Source organism: Rana temporaria, chromosome 1, assembly GCF_905171775.1.
Source record: "Rana temporaria chromosome 1, aRanTem1.1, whole genome shotgun sequence".
NCBI classification, from domain to species: Eukaryota; Metazoa; Chordata; class Amphibia; order Anura; family Ranidae; genus Rana; species Rana temporaria.
Genome location: NC_053489.1, coordinates 338,360,693 through 338,385,351, shown reverse-complemented (window position 1 = coordinate 338,385,351; position 24,659 = coordinate 338,360,693). Strand labels below are relative to the sequence as shown.

The 24,659-nt window shown below is 44.6% G+C and overlaps 1 protein-coding gene across 1 annotated transcript in view; it reads right to left on the bottom strand.

Annotated features, from left to right (window-relative positions):
* Positions 1-1,534: 1,534 nt before the first annotated feature.
* Positions 1,535-24,659, bottom strand: part of LOC120946725 (protein shortage in chiasmata 1 ortholog-like) — a 55,102-nt gene continuing 31,977 nt past the window's right edge. Inside the window, exons 4-8 of the mRNA XM_040361367.1 lie at positions 23,843-23,991; positions 22,091-22,250; positions 17,326-17,404; positions 6,950-7,073; positions 1,535-1,844 (exon numbers count right to left, since the gene is read on the bottom strand). Coding sequence (XP_040217301.1) covers positions 1,654-1,844; positions 6,950-7,073; positions 17,326-17,404; positions 22,091-22,250; positions 23,843-23,991 — 703 coding nt within the window. The 3' untranslated portion in view covers positions 1,535-1,653. The remainder of the gene's footprint in view (positions 1,845-6,949; positions 7,074-17,325; positions 17,405-22,090; positions 22,251-23,842; positions 23,992-24,659) is intronic.

Genomic DNA, 24,659 nt, shown 5'->3' with positions numbered 1-24,659 from the left:
CTGCATGTGACACAGGCTGCATTATAGGACATGGGCTGCATTATAGGAAACGGGCTGCATGGTGGGCACAGGCTGCATGGTGGGCACAGGCTGCATTGGTGGACACGGGCAGGCGGTACTGGTGGGCACGGATAAAGTTGTTTATTTTTATAACTTAATTCTGCATAAAACAGAAGTTATTCAAAACAAAACATAAAAGTAGTGTCATTTCATGAGATAATTTATGAGGGCAGGTTTAGGGATGGGATTAGGAGCGGGGCTTGGTAGGGGTTAGGCAGGGCAACTGGTGGCGAGTAACCGTTGAGGCCTGGCTAGTAGCTCAGGACTTGAAATTTTGAGCCCTGTGTATATATCTATATACAGATTTTTTTTCTGTCTTTTTTTAAATTAGCGCACCATTGTTTTACATTATGATTTTTAGTGTTGAGGTCACCATCAAATAGTTGCAGCAGTTCATCTGACCTATAGGTGGTAGTGATTTAAATTGTTTGGTATCTGTATATTCATCATTTAAAATCCACAACAGCGCACAAATATTTTGTACACGGAAGTGAACATAAGCTTACTTCATCTCCCTTTACACTTCTTTCTAGTGTCTAGACCAGGGGTGTCAAACTCAATTTCATTGTGGGCCGCATCAGCATTATGATTGCCATCAAAAGGGCCGGTTGTATCTGTAAGATTAGATGTCCAGCACATCCCCTCCCCATATATTAGATATCAAGAGCCACCCCACCATCAGAAGTTGAGTCCCCCACTCTCCCTTACATCACAGTACACCCCCCTTTCCTTATGTTGCTGCTGGGAAGAAGCTGTATTGCTTGCAAGTAAGGGTCTGGAGGAGGACCAGAGGAGGGCTGGAGCTCTCCTGCAGCTGCAGGAGAGGTGCAAGGGCCACATGAAATGGCCTGGAGAGCCGGATTCAGCCTGCGGACCTTTTGTTTGACACCTGTGGTCTAGACTATACTCAAAACAACAGCTTTACATTGTAAAAAAAAAGAGCATATTAGCCAAGTGCAGCAAGGCAAATATATTTTTTCCATATTACAAATTTCAAGGAGTAATTACTTTCTTGAGATTATCGTAGCTCCTAACTGTCCCTTATTTGAAGAGACAGTAACTCTTAGTACAAGTTTCTCAAGTTTGTCTTAGTTGCCCAACTTTTGGTCCAATTTCTACTGAATGCGTTATACTACACTAAACATTTTATGCAACCTCAAAATTATTGCATTTGTTATCTTGAAAAGCCAGTTAACATCAGATGCATTGGGGCCATGCTGGCCACTATATCCAGTTTAGCCCCAATGCATAATGGAGTCAATTCAAGCCAGAGCAATGCTGTGGTGTGTGCTAAAAAAGTATTCCATATAGAACTTTTTGTCAGTGTGATGGATGGTGATGCAGTAAATAGAACTGTATTGAAGTTGTCACTCATAATATGAGGTTATGTGAAACAAATTAAACATTGCAATGACTTGTGATCCACGTGTCACCGCACACACCAGTGGATGCACATTTAGCTGCTCACTGCTGTGAATGAACCCCAAAAGGAAAAGTGCTGAAAAAGGCACTTGTAGTTTAAAACAAACATTTTTGAATGGCTTATGATCTACTGTATGTAACTAGGGACATGGCAGGGGGTGTGTCCTTTTTCTACATGCCTTTGTGCTGAAAGGTGCCCAAGTTTCTTATCTTAATTCCATAGTATAGATTATTTGAACATAATTGACAACAATAAACTTTACCTTTGTTGACAATATCTTCACATTTAGTTAGATCAAAGTTTTTGTTAATTGAATTCTGCTCAATAAATTCATGTTTTTCCGATTTCTCTGCTAGCAAACCTGGAAACAAATAAGATATTCCAGAAATCAAATGTAAAAACAAAGGCTTAATCAGGTAAAAAAAAAAAGAACACATTTTAACAGGTTGGCTATTTTAAAAGTAACCTATATAATCCTTGTTTGTTATTCTCCTTTCAAATTCACATTGGTTTGAAAGGACATTTTGGTACAGACATCTCTCTCCATCAAAATCAAGCGTCATGGACATCCTGAATGGTAACACATTCCTTCTGTACAAGTGAGATAACAGATGTGAAGGTCTCACTTAAGCAGTTGCATTGTATTGCACATTGACAAATGCATATGGACACTGTTTAGACAAGAACATTTATGAGACATGATAAACAATGACAGTGAAGACAATGAAACAGCCAGAAAACACACTGCCTAGCGTAACAGTTTTATATATAACTGCAGTTCTTTGCAAGAACAAACATGAAATGCTGCATGCAATAAATAAATGCCTTGGGCCAGATTCACAAAGAGATACACCATCGTATCTCTGACTTACACTGGTCCTATCTATGCGCCCGATTCATAGAATCAGATACGCATAGATAGGACTAAGATCTGACAGTGTTACACTGTGTTACACTGTCGGATCTTTTTTTCAATTTAAAAATGGCGCCGGGGGCGTTCCCGCTGATTTACGATAAATAATATGTAAATCAGCGAGATACGCAAATTCACGAACGTACGCGGACCCGTCGCAGTGTTCTTACGTCGTTTCCGTAGCGGTTTTCCCGTCGTATACTTACCCCTGCTTTCATCAGGCGCAGCCAATGTTAAGTATAGCTGGCGTTCCCGCGTCGAATTTGAATTTTCCAACGTCGTTTGCGTACGCCGATTCACAAACACGCGCGTCGCAAGTCCCGCTCACGTCGAAACCACTGACGTCCTAGTGACGTCAGTGGGAGCAATGCACGCCGGGAAATTCCCCGGACGGCGCATGTGCATTTAAATCGGCGCGGGAACGCGCCTGATTTAAATAGTACACTCCCCTAGCCGCGGAATTTGAATTCCGCCGGGGGATTTAGGATCCGCTGTCGCAAGTTTGGAGGTAAGTGGTTTGTGAATTAGACACTTGCCTCCTAAACTTGCGGGAGCGGATCTTAATTCACGTAGATCGAGCGGATCTATAGATCCGCTGAGCTACGTGAATCTGGCCCCTTGAGTATTTAGTGGCATAACAAACCATACAATAAAAAGGTAAACTTTAGTGAGAAGTAATCCTATTCTATGTTTATTGTAAACGTAGAATACAGAGAGTAAAATAACATTTTCGTTTTCCCCTTCATTTTTAGGCTGATATGGAAATTGTTCAAAAGAATAGGGTGGAATGATAAGTAGCGACGTTGTAGTTAAAAAACAAACATTCAACTTTAAATGGGTTGTAAAGGAAAATATGTTTTTCCCTAAATAGCTTCCTTTACCTCAGTGCAGTCCTCCTTCACTTACCTCAGCCTTCCCCCTCAAGAGGCTTTCTCCACACCAGGAAGAAATTCTTGCATTACTGTGTGTAGTTACTGACAGAAGAACAGATGGTTCCACCATTCCTGTATCTTGACAAATTAAACAGTTTATCCTTCTGGCTTTCACACACTTGCCATCCAGCTGTTTCAGGCCTTTAGCTTAGGCCTAGTTCTGTTCCTCAGAACACACAGTTTCCTAACGTTAAGCTCAAACCTCGTTTTTTTCTGTCAGCGTCCTGCTGCTCAATCTCTGTTCGTCAGAACAAACAGTCTCCTGGAGTTAAGCTCAAACCTTGCGTTCTCCTAATGACATCTGCATCTTGCAGACATCCACACAGCCCCTGACTCCACTCAGAGGGATTTGGAATCCACCTGATTCCTGGGACAGACCTCCTGTCTGTAGGGTGGGGCCCTGAACTATAGTCAGGTCAGAACTAAATAGCTGAACACACAGCTGTGTAATTAGTGTCTTTCTCTCCAACATATGGCGTAACCCAGCAATTTTTCCCATAGCACAGGGTCCTGACCTCACAACACACACACACAGCGAGTAAAATCAGTATTGAACACGTCAGCATTTTTCTAGGTAAATATATCTCTAAAAGGTGCAATTGACATGCAATCCATACATACAAAGAAACCAAAAAAACATAACAAAACAAAATACATACGAAGAAACCAAAACAAATCAGTTCAGAAATTAAGTTATGTGTATAACAAATGGAATGACATAGGGAAAAGCTAACTGAAATGTACTTAATATTTCGTACAAGATCCTTTGATTGTAATGAGAGCTTCAAGAGACCTCCTGTATGGAGAAACTAGTCGCATGCATTGCTGAGGTGTGATTTTGGCCCATTCTTTCACACAGTCTTCAAATTATGAAGGTTCCGTGGGCCTCTTCAAAGAACTCTTTTTTTTATTTTTTATTTAGTTCCTTCCATAGATTTTCTATTGGATTCAAGTCAGGTGATTGGATGGGTCATTTTAGCAGCTTTATTTTCTTCCTTCGAAAACAATTGAGAGTTTCCTTGGCTTTGTGTTTGGGATCATGGCTGAAATGTCCACCCTTGTTTCATATTCATCATCCTGGTAGATGGCAGCAGATTTTTATCAAGAATGTCCTGGTACATTTTCCTATTCATCCTTACTTCAATGACAAAGTTTGTCAGTACCGTATGCTAAAATACAGCCCCATACCATGATGTTCCCACCTCCAAACTTCACTGTTGGTATGATGTGTTTGGGGTGATGTGCAGTGCAATTTGACCTCCAAACATGGAGTGTATTATGGCATCCAAAGGGTTCTGCTGCTGATTACCTCTAACTTCCAGCAATCAGTTCCCTGCACAGAAACCCCCCTGTCACTTATAACTTATTTGCATCTCCCTTCAGTTGATCAGTAGGAGCAACAATTAAGTTATTTGTGACAGAAGACTTCCTTTGCTGGGAGCTGACTACTGTTATTTGCAAAGAACGCTGCAGGTTAGAGGAGATTAGCAGTACTGCCTCTAAACACCAGGTCCACTTGGGGGTAGTTTATAGTCTTTGGGATAACCAAAAATGGCGCTAGCAACCGACACATGCTCAATAGTCATAGGATGGTAAGAATATGGTGTTGCTACACTGCAGGTATGGCAGCATCGTCATGTAACCCTTTACCCGCAGTTGACATACTAATACAGCTATATTAGTAGAAGTTATCATTTCTACATGGGAATGAATGGGGTTCCCCATCTGACCCCTCCCTACCTTGTGTCCCCGGGCTTACCCGTCCCTCCTCAGTGCCAAGGATGGAGAGTGATAGAGATCAGCAAAAAAAAAAGAAAATCAATGATCCCAGCACAAGACATATCCTGTCACTAATACAGAATTAGTGGCTCCTACAGGTCACATGATCTACTAAACAGAGCCACAAATAAAGTTATTTGGGATGGGAAACTCTCTCAGCTGATTGCTGGGTATGTGTGGGGGTCACTGGAAATTAGAGGAGTTTAGCAGCACTGTGATTAAATGCTTGGTCTCGGTCCTGCATTCTATACATGTGCAGTAGAACGACATACATTTCTTTGAGGTCAGGAGACAGATCACTCACCTAAAGAAGTCTATGGGGGTTCTACTGCACATGCAGCGCCTATTTCCTCATCACCTCCTCCCATGCTTGCCTACAGGACATTTCCTTAGCCTCTCCTATCCCATCCCATGGAACTCCCTACACCAATCTGTTCAACTTTCTCCTACTCTGTTTGCTTTTAGATGATCCCTGAAAACTATTCTCTTCAGAAAAGCCTATCTTGCATCCACCTAACAACTGTACTTTTATTTTCTCCATCAGCTTATCCCACACAGCTATCACCTTTTGTAGCACTAGACTTTCCCTCTTAGATTATAAGCTCTAACGAGCAGGGTCCTCCGATTCCTCCTGTATAGAATTGTGTTGTAATTGTACTGTCTGCCCTCATGTTTTAAAGTGCTGTGGAAACTGTTGGCGCTATATACATCCTGTATTATATGTAGCGCTATCCCCTCAGGAGCCGCTGATTGATTTGAGATCGGCGTATTAAGTTACCTCTATGTGATGTCTAGGGGTGAAGTTAGTGAGTAGAGCAGTAATTGAATGTCCAGTCTGCAGGTGAAGTTTTCCGAATGCTTTATTTCTTGGTCCAACAGATCAACTTGAGGTAGACAGGAAAGGTTGATGAAATAAAGGAACTCTGCAGTATCAGGCTTTGGATAGAGAAGAGCAATCCTGCTATTCTGTAGTTGTATCAATGCGTCGCCACTCCAGCCAGAGTGGGTGAAGTGCCTCCGGACAGACCCCTGCCACAGGCCTGACAGCAGGAGTGTCAATTTAGGTTGCTGGGAGGAACAAGTCTCTGCCACAGACTTGGCTCTGATTGGATATTGAGACCTCTACCACAGGCCTAGTGCAAGATTTAAGTTGAACAGCAGAGCGAATCCTCCCAGTAAATTACGTTAGGGTCACCGGTGCAAGTGTACCTGTCAATGTTCCGGTCACCAGATCCCCGATGGTTCGTTCAAGCCCTTTTGGATCACCTGCCTCCGGGTTCTCCTCAAGCCGTTCCCCCACCGAACGGCATACAGCCTGGGATCTCCTCAGTAGAAGTGGGGACCCAGTAAGTCACTGGGACCCCTTGGCAGCATCAGTTGCTCCAGGCCAGGAGGGCCCAGAGTCTGGAACTCCGCGTAGTGCGTGACCCCAGACCAGGTGGGACATAGTGGTGGGGCCCGCGATGTGCGCACACCCTAAAGGTGGGTGCCGCACCAGGAACCCGCAAAGAACCCCGAACAACGGCCTCCACCACAGAAATACCCCTCCCCAGCATGCACAGCGAGGCCCAACTCCTCTCATTGGCTGCTGGGAAGAAGCAGCTCCGCCTGGATCCCTCTGGTGCCATCTGCCGTCCAGAGATGAAACCATATCCCTGGACGCACAGACTGACCCACAAGACAATCCAGAATTTGGCGACAGCCAAATTGATCAAAATCAAGAATGAGAGCAACATAACTCTCTTATTCTCCCACTAAATTTAACATAGCGTCCTTTCTGAAAGTAAAGGGGCGCTACATATAATAAAAATAATAACAAATAAGGGATTAGCTATAAATCACCTTCAGTGTATGCCTCGAACATTTCTACAGGGGCAAGCTGCAGAACTGCAATAAGATCTGACACAGATGACCGCCATTCTGTTGCATGTTGATCCACTTCTAGTGTAGACGGTAGACTTAAATCCTGCAGACAAGAAAACAAATATATTATTTAATAAGGCAAAGATCAAAAAGTATAATAATGAATGAAGGCCACATAAACCATTATTGACGTGACGTAATAAATGAGAACTCTGACCTACTGGGTTGGTAGCCCTGAGGTTTACTCTATGAGACACATCAATTCTCTTTTGACTGCTTTGGAATTTAGGGAGTTCTTAATAATTTCTTCCTCAATTGAATCAGCAGTCATTTTCAGCAAAAAATTCTGGGTGATGTATTGGACTTCTTGTAAAAAAAGGCTGGAGGAATTTAACTTATTATAGTTCATATAAGAAAATTAGGCATTGCAATGGGCCACACTTCCACTGTAGTTCTTACAAACTGGGAATACTGTACATATCCAGTGGTAAACGTGTACTGGGACACAAACTACATTAGTACAACTATAACTGAGCAATATCATCAGGCATTACGCTAGATAATAAGGTGATGGCATTGTAACAAATGGCCTACAAATAGCCACTTTTTACAAAAAATTCCAGAAACAGCTTACTATTTTACAGAGCTAGGATTCCATCAAACACAGAAAAAAAACCACAAAAAACTCCCCTCTCTTCCACGCTCTCTATGGTTTCATTTAAAGAACAGAACAGAACGATTTACTAAAGGAGTAGAGCATTTTCGTTTTTGAATTTCCACACTGCAAAGTGAATTTTCATTTAGCTTAGTGAATGAGGTGTACTGACTTAAATCATCCAAGCATGCGCAAGCAAAAATTCAATTATCCTTAACATGACTGAGTATTCTTTGTGAAGTTATTTTTTACTTTGTGTCATCTCATTTAATAAGCCAAGTGAAAATTCTCTTTGCAAATCAACCCATGTGTTGGAAAGGAAATAAATTTGCTGTGCTGTTACTTTAGAAAAGCCCATAATTCTTCAAAAACCCTGTGTCATTGGCGCACCATGTATTAAATATTTATTTGTAGAACAAATACAGTATATAATAATTATTTTAACCCCCAACAGTCATTAGGAAATAGTAAACCTGGTCCTTAATAAATTACTGAGGGGGCGTGGCCGAGCCGAGCTAGGAGATGGCTGCCCAACTGCTGAGCTCTTGCCACCTCAGAGCGTTTTTCACCATCAGCGGCGATTTCTGACCCCTATTTTTTACTCCTAACTATGGGTACAGCATTGAGGCAATCCTCGACATCTCGCTCCCGCTCCCCGAGGGAGCATACCGACACACTCGGGCAGCATGTCCCGGAGATGTTCCGGACCGGCCGAGGGAACATGGCGGCTTCCCGCCAAGGAGCGCCACTAAGCCGCTCGCAGGCCTCATCCTCTCAGGCGCAGGAGATCATTTTATCCACGACTCCACTCGCTCCCACCCAGGCGACTCTTGGGGAACAGGAGATGATACCGGCCCCTGCTTCGGCGGCATCACACACTACCATCCTAGACCTGAGGTCCGTGGCGAATGATATTAAGGCCACGCTCACGGCGGCCATAGCGGAACTTCGTCTGGACTTTAAAGCGCTGGACGGGAGGGTCTCTGCAACAGAGAGTACACTGGAGGAACACGACCTTGTCCTCCAGCGTTCCACCAGAAAAATAGACGACCACACCCTGCAAATGAGGGAAATCAACCGCCATTTAGAGGACCTGGAGAACCGGGGACGACGCCATAATCTGCGCGTGAGGGGCCTATCGGAGGCCATTGAAGGGGACCGGATCGCGCAGGAGGTGACAGGAATCTTCAACTTGGTCCTCAAGAGACCCCCGACACGACTATAACCATGGAGAGGATTCACAGGGCACTGCGCCCTAGAGGTAGAGACACGGACCCTCCTAGAGACATTGTTTGCTGCCTGACGGACTTTGGGCTGAAGGAGGACATCCTGAGGCAAGCCAGAGGCCAACGCCTTCAACATGAAGGGTCCCCGATCCAACTATTCCAGGACCTCTCTGGAATCACACTGAAGCATCGACGTGTCCTCGTAGGACGTCCAGCAGGGGGCTGGAAGTCCTACGACCCGAAAACATACGCTACAAATGGAAGTTCCCCTTCTGCCTCTCTGCCTCCCATCAAGGCTGCACAGCACTGCTCAAGGTTCCGGAAGATCTACCGCACTTTTTTGAGACCCTAGGCATACCACCTGTAGCGGTTCCAGATTGGTATGCAATCTACCGCCGATCCGTGGGCAGATGGAATGGGCCCCAGGTAGAAAGAATGGAGACGCAACCAACGAGATCCCGCAGGAGACGGTCCCCCTCGGGTTCTCGCACCTCGGCCAACGCCGCGGGGCCCAGACGGGACGGCGATCCTCTATCTTCCCCCGGGGCATGGAGGGCCCGTAGAGATTTCTGACTTTCTGAGCACATGTCTGATGGAAATACTGCTCACTAAGCTGTTGGGGAGTTTGTATGCCTGTTGCCACGTTATGGGTTAAAAACTTTTTATTTTTTTTACGGATAAGTTCTGGTTTCTCGTTTTAGCCTATATTCCTGCGTGAGTTCCTGTGCTAAACGTCTTTACGCCTCATGCACTGGAATTACGACCGCAGCCCATTCCCGGTGCAGGAAAACAGCATCTGACTCCTCCTTGAGGACTTCCGGGAATCACGCGACCTACTCGGTCTTGGAATTACATTGCCCAGGATACACCGCGCGCAACCTCACTCCCGGAAACGGAACCCAGCAAACGCCCCTCTTCCGGCGCACAGTGCCTGCGTCACTTCAGAGAAGACGCCAATATGGCCAGGAACTGGGGACTCATCACCGGAGATACAATCTCTGTCAGTCGCACCGCTGTGTCCGCAGGGATCGGACCTGGCATTTCACCTCGCCGAACAGACACGGGTGGGGGATCACATCTCTCGAGGGGACGCCTAATTGACTCAGTGCCTAGCCCCCCCCCCCCCACGTGTGGATTACCGATTCGGATTTCCATCCAGCCCTCCTCTATTTGCTTGACCGGGACTACCCACCCGCCTGACACCCGGAGCCCCTGTATGCCGGAGCGGAGACACCAGCCTCTGGGACCATGGCACCCTCACCCCACAAGACTATCTCCCTGGAGTGGACTGTCCCACGGCTACAGGATATTAGACTCGGGGCCACAGCGGACCCAAACGCAATGTTCCTCGGATTGCTCCCCACGGATGGGACTCCGCTTCGGACTGCTTGGCACTTATCCCTATGCACTGCACCGTCACCACTGCACCGTACGCAGAGCCGGGTGCTACCTGACAAGACCCCAGATTCACGGATAAGTATTTGCCCACATGACTTTCTTTGTGCAGACCTGTTCAATTGTTTGTAGTTGTCCTGTTGTTAGATTAATTTGTCCGTTAACTGACCTGCCTCCGCCCACCTAGACAAGCTATTTAGGTTTGGGGCAGTATGGTAGTATTGGCCTGGGACCAAGAGTGTTCTCCCCCCCCCCCCCCCACAACGTCGCCTCTACACCCCGTCTGGGGTCGATCGCGACGCCCCGTCATTTGTGGTGACCTCTCAACCGATGGGGGGGGGGGGGAACAGACGTCGCCACACACAGGTTTTAGATTTTCTACTAGACCTTAGGGACACTGTATTGCATCGGGCCACAGTGGGTGGGTTCCCTTCTGGAGTGAGAATAGTGACACTGTGATAGCTAATCCGCCTTGCCCACTGTAAAACACAAGCCAGTAGGGTCTCATCCCTTATTAACACGATTAGTTGAACGCTCTGGGGTGGCAAACCACTCTGAGATACTCTTATTCCTACCCAGTCGTCTGCTGGCAAGGTTTCGGCCGATCCTCGAGCGGCACCGTGTGACGGTGTTCATGCCTAGTTCAGGACGCAGACGCCCCACACGGCCGCGCCATACCGATTGTCCACCACCCAAAACAGGTGGTGGGACTGTGTCCCGCCTCCTAATCGGTCTCAGTCACTCTCCCCTCTCGTTGAGGACGAGTAGTGGTAACCCTTGGTTGGGGTTCCCCACACACCTGCGAGGCTCACCTCCCTGGAATCAGGCGCCAGGAGAGCCGAGTCTCTGAACGGAATATATCTCATTGTCCTTTGTCCCTGGTGACACTCCCGAGAGTCCCCCCACCCCTGACGCTCATGATGACTGCCCGGTCAACAGACGCTGGTAACCCTACATTGAAGATAATCTCCCTAAACGCGCGCGGACTGAATCTCCCTGAAAAACGAGCCCAACTCCTCCTAGCCATGCACCGAGCTAGGGCCGACATAGTGTTTGTGCAAGAAATACACTTCAAATCAGCTGCTATACTCAAATTGCACAACTTCCACTTCCCAACAGTCCACCACGCAACGAACGTCCAAGCCAAAACAAAGGGCGTCTCCACGCTAATAGCTAGACACTGCCCCTTCCAATTGACAGAAACGCTAGCTGACCCTGAAGGTAGGCATCTATTTCTAAAAGGCACGTATTTGAACCATACTGTCACACTCGCTAACGTTTACGCGCCAAACACGCGCCAAGTCTCCTTCTTTAAATCTGTCTCGGATCTGTTGACTCCTTTTAAGGTCGGAACACTGGTGTTGGGGGCGACTTTAACGTCCCCCTCAACCCCACGCAAGACACGTCCACGGGCACCTCATCCCTCCTGTACGTAGCCCTGAAGAGAATTAAAACGCTTCTCCAGGACCTCCTTCTGCATGAAACATGGCACGCCTTGCACCCTATGAGTAAGGACTATACGTTCTACTCTACACCACACGACCGATACTCCCGACTCGATTACCTATTCGTTATTAAGTTCTGCTTCTATCGAACCCATGTTTTTGTTGGACCACAAACCGATCTCGGCAACACTGTCACTGCCCCCCTGTCACCCACGGTCCCGGGTATGGAGACTGGACCCCTCCCTGCCTACAGACCCAATACAAGCTAAAGACCTAGAAACAAATCTCGAAGCGTTCTTTCGGGAAAATAGGCCGGAAGATACAGCGCCCATTATTAACTGGGAGGCCCATACAGTAAATGCGTGGTTCGAGGCCTACTGATCGCAGCGGCGGCCAAACGCAACAAAGAACAATGTAAACACTACGACGATCTCTTAGGAAAGATTAAACGATTGGAATCCGCGCACAAACACTCACATGCTCTCGCCACACTACAGGACTTAAGCCAGACGAGAGCCGAGCTTCTGGAGATCATTGGTAAAAAGATTAGACGTAACTACGCCCTGGCCAAGAAAGCTTTCTACGAACGCGGCGATAAAGTGAGTAAATTCCTGGCGAAAGCCCTGCACTCCAAAAAAGCCAAGACGACGGTCCACTCCTTGACGGACACCAGGGGCCTTAAAGTGCAATCCACTCCTGACATTGCCAAACTCTTTGTTAACTACTACAACAACTTGTACAATTTACCGTCCCTGACTTCACCAACTGCACAAATCAGGAGGCAAGGCCTAATTGACGACTTTTTACGCCAATACGGCCCCACTAGGCGGTCAGAGGCTGCCAGGACGGAGCTAGACAAGCCTCTTAACGGCGCAGAGGTGGGACTGGCCCTGAAACAATTGAAATCGGGCAAAAGCCCTGGTCCTGACGGGCTGACAGCTGGGTATTACAAGACTTACGCTAAAGTCCTTACACCTTCCTTTATTTCAGCCTTCAACTCCTTTGCCAACGCCTCCACTCCTCCCCGAGACCTACTAGCCGCACACATTGTAGTGATTCCCAAACCTGACAAAGACCCGACTGTAAATATTAGTGAAAGCTCCTGCGCTGTGTAGGATAAGGGGAAAGGGAAGTGAGAAAAAAGAGGGGGGAGGAGGGAGGTGGGCTAAGGGATGAGTGCAATATGGTAAACACTGCAGCAAACAAATGGGGAGTCTGTCCTTTATAGACAAAAAAAGTGTATGTAACAAGTGGTGATTGTCTGCGCTGTGGTATGGCTTGGCCGGATGAGTGAAATGAGGGAATGGTGAGTGAACGGGCTAATAGGGCCTGGGGAGTGACAGGTAGTGCAGACACAAATTAACCTTGACGGTTTTAAATAGGTACAGTCCTAACTGGGCTGTAAAATAATACAGTGGAGTTTTACAAAGAAAGGTTTATGTGAAAATCGATGCAAAAACTTAAAACGTGAACATAAAATCTTAGGTGGGTGCAAACCAAAAGAAAAGGACCGCAGTTCAACACTGGAACTGGTGCAGCAGTGAGGAAATGGTTAAAATGGAAATTCTGCAAGGGATGTGATTAGCCACCTGCTAATCACATCCCTTTCCCTACAGCTGTATGAGTGTTAGGAGGACAAGGCTACAACTTTTGTATTATTCTTGTTTTTTTATGTGTGACCAACTATTGAGAACTGGCAGCAAGATATCCACCCAATAGAAAACTGGTAACGTTTTGATCCTATGTGTTTGACCCTTTATGTCAGCTGGAAGGTAAGCTGCACTAGTCACCAAGGTGTGGGCTGCATGTGTTTGCTTGGATTTGTCTGGACTGAATATCCCTTGCAGAATTTCCATTTTAACCATTTCCTCACTGCTGCACCAGTTCCAGTGTTGAACTGCGGTCCTTTTCTTTTGGTTTGCACCCACCTAAGATTTTATGTTCACGTTTTAAGTTTTTGCTTCGATTTTCACATACACCTTTCTTTGTAAAACTCCACTGTATTATTTTACAGCCCAGTTAGGACTGTACCTATTTAAAACCGTCAAGGTTAATTTGTGTCTGCACTACCTGTCACTCCCCAGGCCCCATTAGCCCGTTCACTCACCATTCCCTCATTTCACTCATCCGGCCAAGCCATACCACAGCGCAGACAATCACCACTTGTTACAAAGACCCGACTGTAGTGCCCAATTATAGGTCCATCTCGCTACTACACGTGGACCTCAAATGGTTTGCCAAGACAATCGCGAACAGGATTTTACCATACCTGCCCAACATAATAGACCCAGATCAGGCCGGCTTCGTCCCTGGTAGGGAGGCGCGGGATAATATCCTCACAGCCTTAAACATCCACCACTGGCTCACTTCCAATAAATCCCCGGGTTTTTTCCTATCCCTCAACGCGGAGAAGGCGTTTGACAGGGAGGCGTGGGATTTCATGCAAGCGACCCTCAAAGCCGCGAACGATCATGCTAAACTATATCTCTACGCGTGCCCCACGGCGAGGGTTCGAGTGAACAACCACCTGTCAGACGCCTTCTACATAGTGAACGGGACCCGTCAAGGGTGCCCCCTTTCCCCCCTACTATTCGTTCTCACCCTAGAGCCCTTTCTGCGACGGCTCAGATCTAACCCAACGATCAAGGGCATTGACCTTAAAAATCGTACATACAAAATTGCCGCATTTGCGGACGACATTCTCCTCTTTCTTAGAGACCCCCTCACAACTATCCCCAACTTAATGAAAGACTTCGAGGACTTCAAGGCCCTATCCAACTTTCAAATCAACTTCTCCAAATCCTCTGCCCTGAACGTCTCCCTACCCAAAGCAATGTGTAACCTGTGCCAGGCGAACTTTCCTTTCAAATGGAACGCTCGAGCCATCACGTATCTGGGGATCCAACTCCCGACCTCCCTGTCGAACCTGTACTCCCTTAACTATGCCCCACTGCTTCAAAATATACTAAAAGATTTGCAGGGATGGTCCCCGAAACCCCTGTCGTGGTTCGGAAGGATCGCAGTGATCAAGATGAACGTTCTCCCCCGAGTACTGTACACCATGCAGGCGATCCCCATCAGGCTCCCCCCGGCTTTCTTCTCATCCTACAAGTCGGCATGTACGAAGTTTGTGTGGCACGATACCCGCCCGCGCCTAAGTTATACTAGGCTCACGGTCCCTAAACTATGGGGCGGCTTGGGTCTTCCAGACCTACACAACTACAACTTGGCTTGTGGTTTGACTAGAATCGTTGACTGGGCTGCTAACGGGCAGAGGAAGAATTGGGTGGGGCTAGAACAATCATTTTCTCCCCTTCCGCTATCCCACCTACAATGGATTACACAATCCGACACCCCACGAGAATGCAAAGATCGCCCCTTAATACGCCCCTCACTGCTAGCCTTTCAAGCGGCGTGTACCAACACAAACTGTCGGACCGATATGGCCCCATGACGCCCCTTAGACTGAACCCTAATTTCCCTCCGGGTATGAGCTCTGCTTTCCTGTCTGATGGTTGGCCCCACACATCCTTGCGGGCTGGTCAACTTTTTGTCTCAGGTCGCCTCTTGTCACAATCGGAGCTTGCTGCCAAAACTGACAAAAACGAGTTCCCATTCTGGACCTACTTACAGACTTAGACAAGACGGCTCCCAGCTCTCACTGGTCTAGGCCCTACTACCCCTTCGAAAGCCTCTGCACCAGGAGGGGACCACAGAGACACCTTATCTCGAATATATACAGTTTGCTGTTCTCTACACACTCATCCAAACTTCACTGGGCCAACCAGCAGTGGGAACGTGACCTTACACTCGATCTTACGGAGACGGAATGGGAAACCCTTTACAGGCTTGCCCACAAGGGATCGATTAATGTCAAGACACAGGAGAACGCATACAAGCTCCTCTCCAGATGGTATAAGACCCCGCTCAAACTACACAGAATTAACCCCGCACTTCCTAAGGTTTGCTGGAGATGCCATCTGGAGACGGGCTCCTTTCTCCACATCTGGTGGACTTGTCCCAAACTCCAACCCTACTGGACAGAGGTCCACAAATACATCACACGCATAACTACCGACACTTTGGAATACACGCCTGCCCAATTCCTCCTTCACCATGCCAAGTCGCTCCCGAGAGGATACTGTCGGTCTTTAGCTATGCATATGGTGAATGCCGCACGAATGTGCATTCCGCTTAAATGGCTCTCCCCGCATCCTCCATCTCTAGCTGATTGGTTTCAACGCCTTCAGAAGACAATGGAGATGGAGGATCTAATCCACCAGTCAAACAATACTCCTGCGAAGTTCACGGAGACTTGGGCCTGTTGGATTCACTTCACTTCGACTGACGAATACAAAAGTATCAGACCCTGACACCACTGACCATGGATCCCCCACCCCCCCCTTCTTACCGAGTTGTGGCGGACTCCCCCCCCCCCCCCCCCCCCACCCTTCCCTATAACCAGAATTGCAAGACTACACGTCCGCTTGTAGCCAGACTTTGCCACACTGAGAGATAGGTAGGTGCTTGAGACCATCCAAGGGAATGAATGAGAAGGTAGTTGGTCACTTGTTCCTGGTTCACCAATGCCACCTCCATATAACCCTGGAGACCAGAGTGAGTATCAAACACTCTGGCAATACCCGTACCATACTTTGTCGTATTGGGGGTAGGCACCACCACAAATTCTCACTGTACTTTGACCAGGGATTTCGCTCACTACGTTTATTGTCTACAACTGTTTAAAGCGATGGTTAGCACACGTTGCTAAGGTAACACAGTTCTCGGTTATCTCTTTTTTGTTATTTTTTTTCTCTGTTCACTGCATACTGTGGCGGCTGCGTCCGCATATTTTCACACTGTCGGATTATACACACTGTTATTATAATTGTTGATGCTGACGAAAAATAAATAACATTTTTTGGAAAAAAAATAATTTCTGAGTTTAGAAGAAAATTTTCAATTGAAACCTACTGTGATAAAGACCATATTTCTGAATTAATTCTGAATTAGATTTCTCTTCATGTAAAGCACAAATATAACAGAGCCTCAGAGTGCATGAAGTATAAAGCTCAGAGCATGCAGCTTTTTGTATTCCATAATTATTGGCCACTTCTATCTCCATATATTATACTTTAGATATACACATTTGAGTGCTGATTTTTTTTAAACATGGTATTTCAGGGAACAGTTAGATGGTGTATTGGTAAAAAGACATTCAACTGTATAAAAAAGAAAATAGATTTTGTGATATCCAGGCATTATAAAATATTCAACAGTTCATGGAGGTGCGACAGGGAAAACAATTTTTTGGTTATATGTACAGTAGGTTACCTGCCAGTTTGTTCTGATGTGGCTTCTAAAATAATGAGCTATTACAGATGTGTAACTTAAAAGATGCCAGAATTCTCATTCTACAATCTTTATTGTATTACGATACAGATTTATGGAACAATGTTAGATTTCTTTAATGTCTATCGGTCTTGAAAAACTCAATAAAAAAACTATTTACAAGAAATGTACATATGTTTACCTAACCTAGGGCAGTTTGTCTAACTGTCTGTCATATCAAAAATGATACAGCATAAACATAGTTCCAGTAATGTTTACTAGCAAAATTTCACAGCAGCGTACCTCTTCTCTGTTCTGAAGACAGTGAAATTCTTCCAACAAGAAATCGGTCTCCAAGTCTTTCTCTAAGGCTCTGTCCATTCTACAAATTTACATGAAATAGCAGGGTAATATGTAACGACCACTCTTTTTGTAAGTTACATAAGGCCTATGTTGCAGAATCTAACAATTAATATTCATGTGACTATAATCTATGTCAACTAATGGCTAAGAGCAACAATCTGTTGCTAAAAGTTTGGAACAAATAACGTCACTGTGGTAAAGGCTACACAATTAGTATGTAGTAGTGTTGAATTATACACAGGGTCAAATTTCTGCACTTTTGACTGATCTCTACTTACTGCAGGCTTATGTAGTTTACACCATAGGAATCTTCTACAATATACTAAAAGAAAAAAAAAAATGGCATCCCTGCAAAGTAAAACATCTAATACTTACTAGTCCCACTGCACTGAAAATCCAAGCTTGCTGAAATATGTTAGGGGTTTATCACTTCAAAAGTGTTGAATGCCAGCTTCTCCCGTTCGCTGTGTTTTTTTCTGATGGCCCTATGTCACAACAATATTCAGTGATGACGAAGAGGCTTGAAGAAAAAAACAGCACAGAAGGGGACTAGGAATTCATCACATCTGGAAGTGTTGGGGATGCTAAACACTCTTTAGCAAGGTGTGGGTAGTGGTAAGAAAGTAATAAACACTTGCTTTGCAGTAGGGCTACAACTAACGATTATTTTAATAATCAATTAGTTGGCCGATTATTGTTTCGATTAATCGATTAATAACCTTAACCACTTCCCGACCGCCTTACGACTATATACGGCGGCACTTTAAAGATGGATATCTCGGTAACGGCAGCAGCTGCTGCCACAACCAAGATATCCATCTTTAGTGTGAGCGGTCCTGTAAAAGATAACGGTGGTCTCCGCGGCGGATTCGCCGCAAGATCACCGTTATCAGCGGCGGGAGAGGGCCCCCCCCCTCCTGCGGCTCTCCCGCACCCTCCGCCGCTTACCGGAGCCGTCGGTAGCGGCGGAGGCGATCGGGTCCTTCAGCCTGCTGTGTGGGGATGCGAGTGAGGGCAAGATGGCCCCCACCCATCCCCATAGCATTGCTGGGCGGAAGTGACGTCAAAACGTCAGTCCCGCCCATGCGTCTTAAAGGCACATTTTTTTGTTGTCATTTTTTCAAATGACAAAATTTCAATTTTTTTTTTCTTTGCATTTAAAGCGGGGGTTCACCCTATATAAAAAAAAAAAAAAAAATTCCTCTAGCATTAAATTTGGCATAGTAGCGCGAGCTACAGTATGCCTATCTGTATTTTTTTATCCCCGTACTCACTGTGCTATTGTACATTGAAGATTCCGGGGAATGGGCGTTCCTATGGAGAGAGAAGGTGATTGACGGCCGGCCCTGGCACGTCACGCTTCTCCGGAAATAGCCGAAATAGGCTTGGCTCTTCACGGCGCCTGCGCATAGTCTGTGCGCAGGCGCCGTGAAGAGCCGAGACCTACTCCGGCTGTCTTCGGGGAGCGTGACGTGCCAGAGCCGGCCGTCAATCATCCTCCCTCTCCATAGGAACGCCCATTCCCCGCGGCAGACGGAATCTTCAATGTACAATAGCACTGTGAGTACGGGGATATAAAAATACAGACAGGCATACTGTAGCTCGCGCTACTATGCCGAATTTAATGCTATACTGTTGTTAAGGAGGGTGAACCACCGCTTTAAGTCTAAATATGAGATATGAGGTCTTTTTGACCCCAGATCTCATATTTAAGAGGACCTGTCATGCTTTTTTCTATTACAAGGGATCTTTACATTCCTTGTAATAGGAATAAAAGTGATACATTTTTTTTTTCCAGTGTAAAAAATAATAAAATAAATAAAAATAAATAATAATAAAAAAAAAATGTTTTAAAGCGCCCCGTCCCGACGAGCTTGTGCGCAGAAGCGAATGCATACGTGAGTAGCGTCCGCATATGAAAACGGTGTTCAAACCACACAAGTGAGGTATCGCCGCGATCGTTAGAGCGAGAGCAATAATTCTAGCTCTGGACCTCCTCTGTAGCTAAAAAAATGCAACCTATAGAATTTTTTAAACGTCGCCTATCGAGATTTTTAAGGGTAAAAGTTTGACGCCATGCCACGAGTGGGCGCAATTTTTAAGCGTGACATGTTGGGTATCATTTTACTTGGCGTAACATTATCTTTCACAATATATAAAAAAATTGGGCCAAATTTATTACTGTCTTATTTTTTAATTAAAAAAAGTGATTTTTTCCCAAAAAAAGTGTGCTTGTAAGACCGCTGCGCAAATATGGTGTGACAAAAAGTATTGCAATGATCGCCATTTTATTCTCTAGGGTGTTAGAAAAAAAATATATATAATGTTTGGGGGTTTTAAGTAATTTTCTAGCAAAAAAAAATGTTTTAGTCTTGTAAACACCAAATCTGAAAAACACCTAAGGTACTGAAGTGGTTAAAGTGGAGGTTCACCCAAAAACTCAATTTTTAACATTAGATTGAGGCTCATTTTGGGAAGCAGAATCGGGTGTTTTTTTTTTAAATCGAAGCAGTACTTACCGTTTTAGAGAGCGATGTTCTCTGCCGCTTCCGGGTATGGGCTGCGGGACTGGGCGTTCCTATTCGATTGACAGGCTAGAGACAGGCTTCCGACGGTCGCATACAGCGCGTCACGATTTTCCGAAAGTAGCCGAACGTCGGTGCGCAGGCGCCGTATAGAGCCGCACCGGCGTTCGGCTTCTTTCGGCTACTCGTGACGCGCTGTATGCGACCGTCGGAAGCCTGTCGGAAGCCTGTCGGAAGCCTGTCATTCAAATAGGAACGCCCAGTCCCGAAGACCATACCGGGAAGCGGCGGAGAAGATCTATCTCTAAAACGGTTAGTACTGCTTCGATTTTAAAAAAAACACCCGATTCTGCTTCCCAAAATGAGCCTGAATCTAATGTTAAAAAAAAAAATTCGGGTGAACTCCTGCTTTAAAAAAAATGAATTTTGCTGCGATTTGCATTTTTTTTGGGCCAATTTGTTGTTGGGTAGATTAGAAAAACACAAATTGCCGTGAAAACGTACAGTATTACATGCTTTTGTGCAGCTTCTCCATTGAAGTATATTGAACCAAAAAAAACTAAATAGCACAGGTGTGCATTAAAAAAAGTCCTTGCATTTTACAAATATGCAGCAGCTGAAAAAAGCATGGATGTTAACATGATCCATAGGAAACCATGTAAATGTACTGTAGTGTGTTTCTGCAAAAAGCACCAAAAAACACAGAGGTGTGACCCAGGCCTGAGATGTTTAGTAACATAATGGGGTTAAAAAAAAAAAAAAAAAAGAGTAAAAAAAAGAAGAGCAAATAATCGCTACTGTAAGGGGTTATTTTTTTCTGTGGTACAGTGAAAGTAATATCTACAGTAACAATTTTCTCTTTTTGTTCTATAAAGGGATATATTTTTTTTATCCCCATTATGTTACTGGCCGATTAATCGATTATGAAAATGGTAATCGATTATGAAATTAATCGATAAACCGATTAGTCGTTTCGGCCCTAATTTGCAGTGCAAAAGTAATTTTATAGTCCAATAGGCTTGAGTGACATTGTCTGTATTGGCAATTTCCCTGAATCTCTTGCCTAACCAGACAAAAGTAAAAAAACTACTTTGCTATGAATTATCTATGACACAGGGCAATGTAAGCAATTCCAGGTAAAAAAATCTTCATACTCTGCCCAAAACTATATTTTCCAATTTTGCATGAATAACTGAAGTAACAAACTGTTATGAATTACTGAAACCCTGTTGGAATTTCCGACAAGAAAAATTTGAGAGCCGGTTCAATTTTTTCCGACAGCAAAAGTTCTTGTCGGCAATTCCGATCATATGTATGCAATTCCGTTGCACAAAAATCCTACGCATGCTCGGAATCATTGAACTTTTTCTCGGCTCTTCGTAGTGTTGTACGTCACTGTGTTATTGACGTTCGGAATTTCCGACAACATTTGTGTGACCGTGTGTATGCAAGACAAGTTTGAGCCAAAATTCTGTCTGGAAAAAAAGCCACAGTTTTGTTGTCGGAATTTCCAATCGTGTATACGCGGCATAAAAGTCCATTAATGACTTTGGACCCCCCCTCCCATGTTGAGGGCATGTGGCCTGGTATGATTACCTCCTTCCTGACCTTCCAGGCCACATGCTCGGTTATGGGTCTGGTGTGAATTTTGGGGGGACCCCATGCTGTTTTTTCATTTATTTTTAATTGCCACCATTCTTTTGTTTACATTCAGCTATCAGTGAGGAAGTCGGCTGACAGCTGATAAGTCATCAGTTGTTAAGGACATGGCGGACCGCTACTTAACAACCAGCTATTCTTCACACAGAATTCCAATCATTCAATCAATTTTTGGTTGATTCGAATACAAATTGTTCTAAAAATGTGGAATTCGTTAGAAAAAAAGAAACCGAATGAAAAGAAACACATTTTTTCACTCTGTACGTCTAATGGCTTTGTAGAGCACAAGCAAAATAATCACATTGGTCGAAGCCAAAGTCGTAACAAAGTCATACTCATTCAAAGTCGTGTCGAAGTCGCATCTAGTTGCAGGGTAAAGTCGCAATGGAAATTGCACAATTTTTAAGCCGTGTGAATGGACTGTTTTCATACTTGCACATTAAAGATTAATTGCTTTTGTGACAGGTGCTTTCTGGAAGATAGTATACTCTCAGAAATGTTTTGATCAATGGAAAACCTACCTGAAATGCAATTCCTTAGTAGGAAGGGTCTCTTTCCAGTCTGGGAGAGGGTCCCGCACAGGAATTGTTTTGAGCCTGTTAAGCAAAGTAGACAGGATAGGAAGATGTTGCCTAAATTGCGAAAGACAGGGTACAAACATAGCTTCTTCTGGCAACAAATCTGAAAAAGAGTTAGTAAAATGGCATGGATGGACATTTTAAAAACAACTTTCAGCTTAAACTGATAAACACAGACTGTTCACTTTACTTTGTCCCTTTTCTTTCTATATGTGGATAATGGCACTGTAATTATTTTAATTAAAAAAGCCTGTCTGTAGAGAAACAATGCAGGAGGAGCTTCTAGTCCTCTGTTGCTGGTCACATGTTCAAAAAAAAAACACACACAAAAAAAAAAAAAAGTCTTTGGGATACAGAATAGAAATAAATAATTATCAATAAACCGTTTTAAATTGTCAGAGAAAATAGGATTTTTATACTCACCGTAAAATCCTTCGTTAATGGACGGACACAGCCTTAATCTTGACAAAGTGGGTATTTGCCTTCCTTTAGGAGTGACTAGACAGAAACTTATAGAAAGTGTTAAACACATCACACACCATACAGTCCCACCCAGGGGGTGGTCCCTCTGGGTATAACCCCTCTCTCTGCATCTCGCAGATCAGTTTGTCAAAAAGCAGTACAAACATAAAAAGGAGGGGTGGGTGCTGTGCCTGTCCATGAACTCAGAGAAAACGGTTTTACGGCGAGTATAAAAATCCGATTTCTCTTTCGTTCATGGACGGACACAGCCTTAATCTAGACAAAGTGGGACGTCCCAAAGCAGTGTCAAAAAATGAGGGGTGGGAACAGCATAAAGTTAAAACTTCATCCCAAAACAAAACAGAGCTCCTCAACCGAGGAGTTGCAACTCTAAACAGTCGCCTGCAAAACTGAGTGAGAAAGCAAAACAGCCCAGCCATATGTGGCCCCTGGAGCAAAAAGCCCACCGGCCACCCCTGGAGCGACGGGGTATGTCGTGGCCGACCCAGCGCGTAGCTAAGGCCTGTTCACGCTCGATGGCTGGACTGGGGAGACAACAAGGATCTATTTATCCAGCCTGCCATCCAACCGGCAGTTGATAGAAGAATCTCAAAAATAAAATAAAATAAAAAATTTCTTTAGGGCACTGGTCCCCGTCCTTCTCCTCTGCTAGGCAGAAAAAACTGAGGCTGCATGCTGCAGGGCGGAGGATTATGTCCGGAGGGACCGCCCCCTGGGCAGAGCTGTTCAACTCTGGTAAAGTAACATGTATTTAAATATCTAACATGTTCTGCCTAGTCCTCTCCTATGAACAGAGACATAACCCATATGTCAAGACTTGTGAAGGCTGTGTCTGTCCATGGATGAAAAGAGAAACAAATGGTTTTTTTTTTTCTATAAAATGTGGGAAATATCCAAAATAGATTACATATATGACTAATCAATTAGGAGATGGTGTCTGAACACAAATGCACATCAGAGTCTACACTAGCTACTTTTTCTGTCACGGCCTTAAAAAATACACACAAAATACAAGAGCAAAGCTGCGGGCATAGATGATGATATTATTAGACTGCTACGAGATGTACAGAGCACAAGAACGTCACCAAGAAACCTACATTTATAATAGGTCAAAATTTTCATTTTTGTATTTTTCTCTAGAAGACCAAATTTTGACAAAAAAAAAAACAGAAAATATAAGTATGCTGGCTGAGATGCAGTGGACAAACTTACATTCAGTAGAGGTGAACGGGATGGTTTTCCAGCATTCATCAGGACATGATGCTTCAGTGGCACAACTTTCACTGACATTGCACACATCCTCTAGGTCTATCTGAGAGCAAGGGTTTGAACTGGGAACTATAGCCAACGCCTCTTCTTTCCTGTAAAAGTGGACATTTATTTACAACCCTCTATTTGTACCCTGCTTTTTTTTAGCTTTTTATTAATGGTCACTTATGTTGTGACTATAACAGAGACCGACAAGAGAATGACAGGAACAGTCGGTTCTTCTAGAAGGCTGTAGTCAAGTTTTAAAAGATGCCCAATGTTGCAGAATTCTATTACTGCAACTTTCCAATCTTTCTTAAAGCCTTTATAGTGCCAATAAAGACTAAAATAGAACTGCACTTATCCGCTGCTGTTCAGTTTTTACAGTACAAATCCGGACGTTGGAATACAGCAGTCACAGCTTGGAAAGGGAGCTGGGTAAGCTGAGCGGCTGAGTGAATAACTTGAACAACTTCAGTGCTTGAATTTTGAGAATTCATTGCTCCAGTGTCTGCAGCTACATGGGTTAGGGAAAGTGTGATTTAGGCTTTGAAATCAATTGAAATCTATCAAAATAAAACTTTGAGAAGAACATATGGATGAAGGGTCTACATGATTAAAGGGGTTGTAAAGGTTTGTTTTTTATTTTCTAAATTCCTTTAAGCTAGTGCATTGTTGGTTCACTTACTTTTTCCTTCAATTTCCCTTCTAAATGTTTTTTTTTCTTTGTCTGAATTTCTCACTTCCTGTTTCTCCTCAGTAAGCTTGCCCCCATCATCAG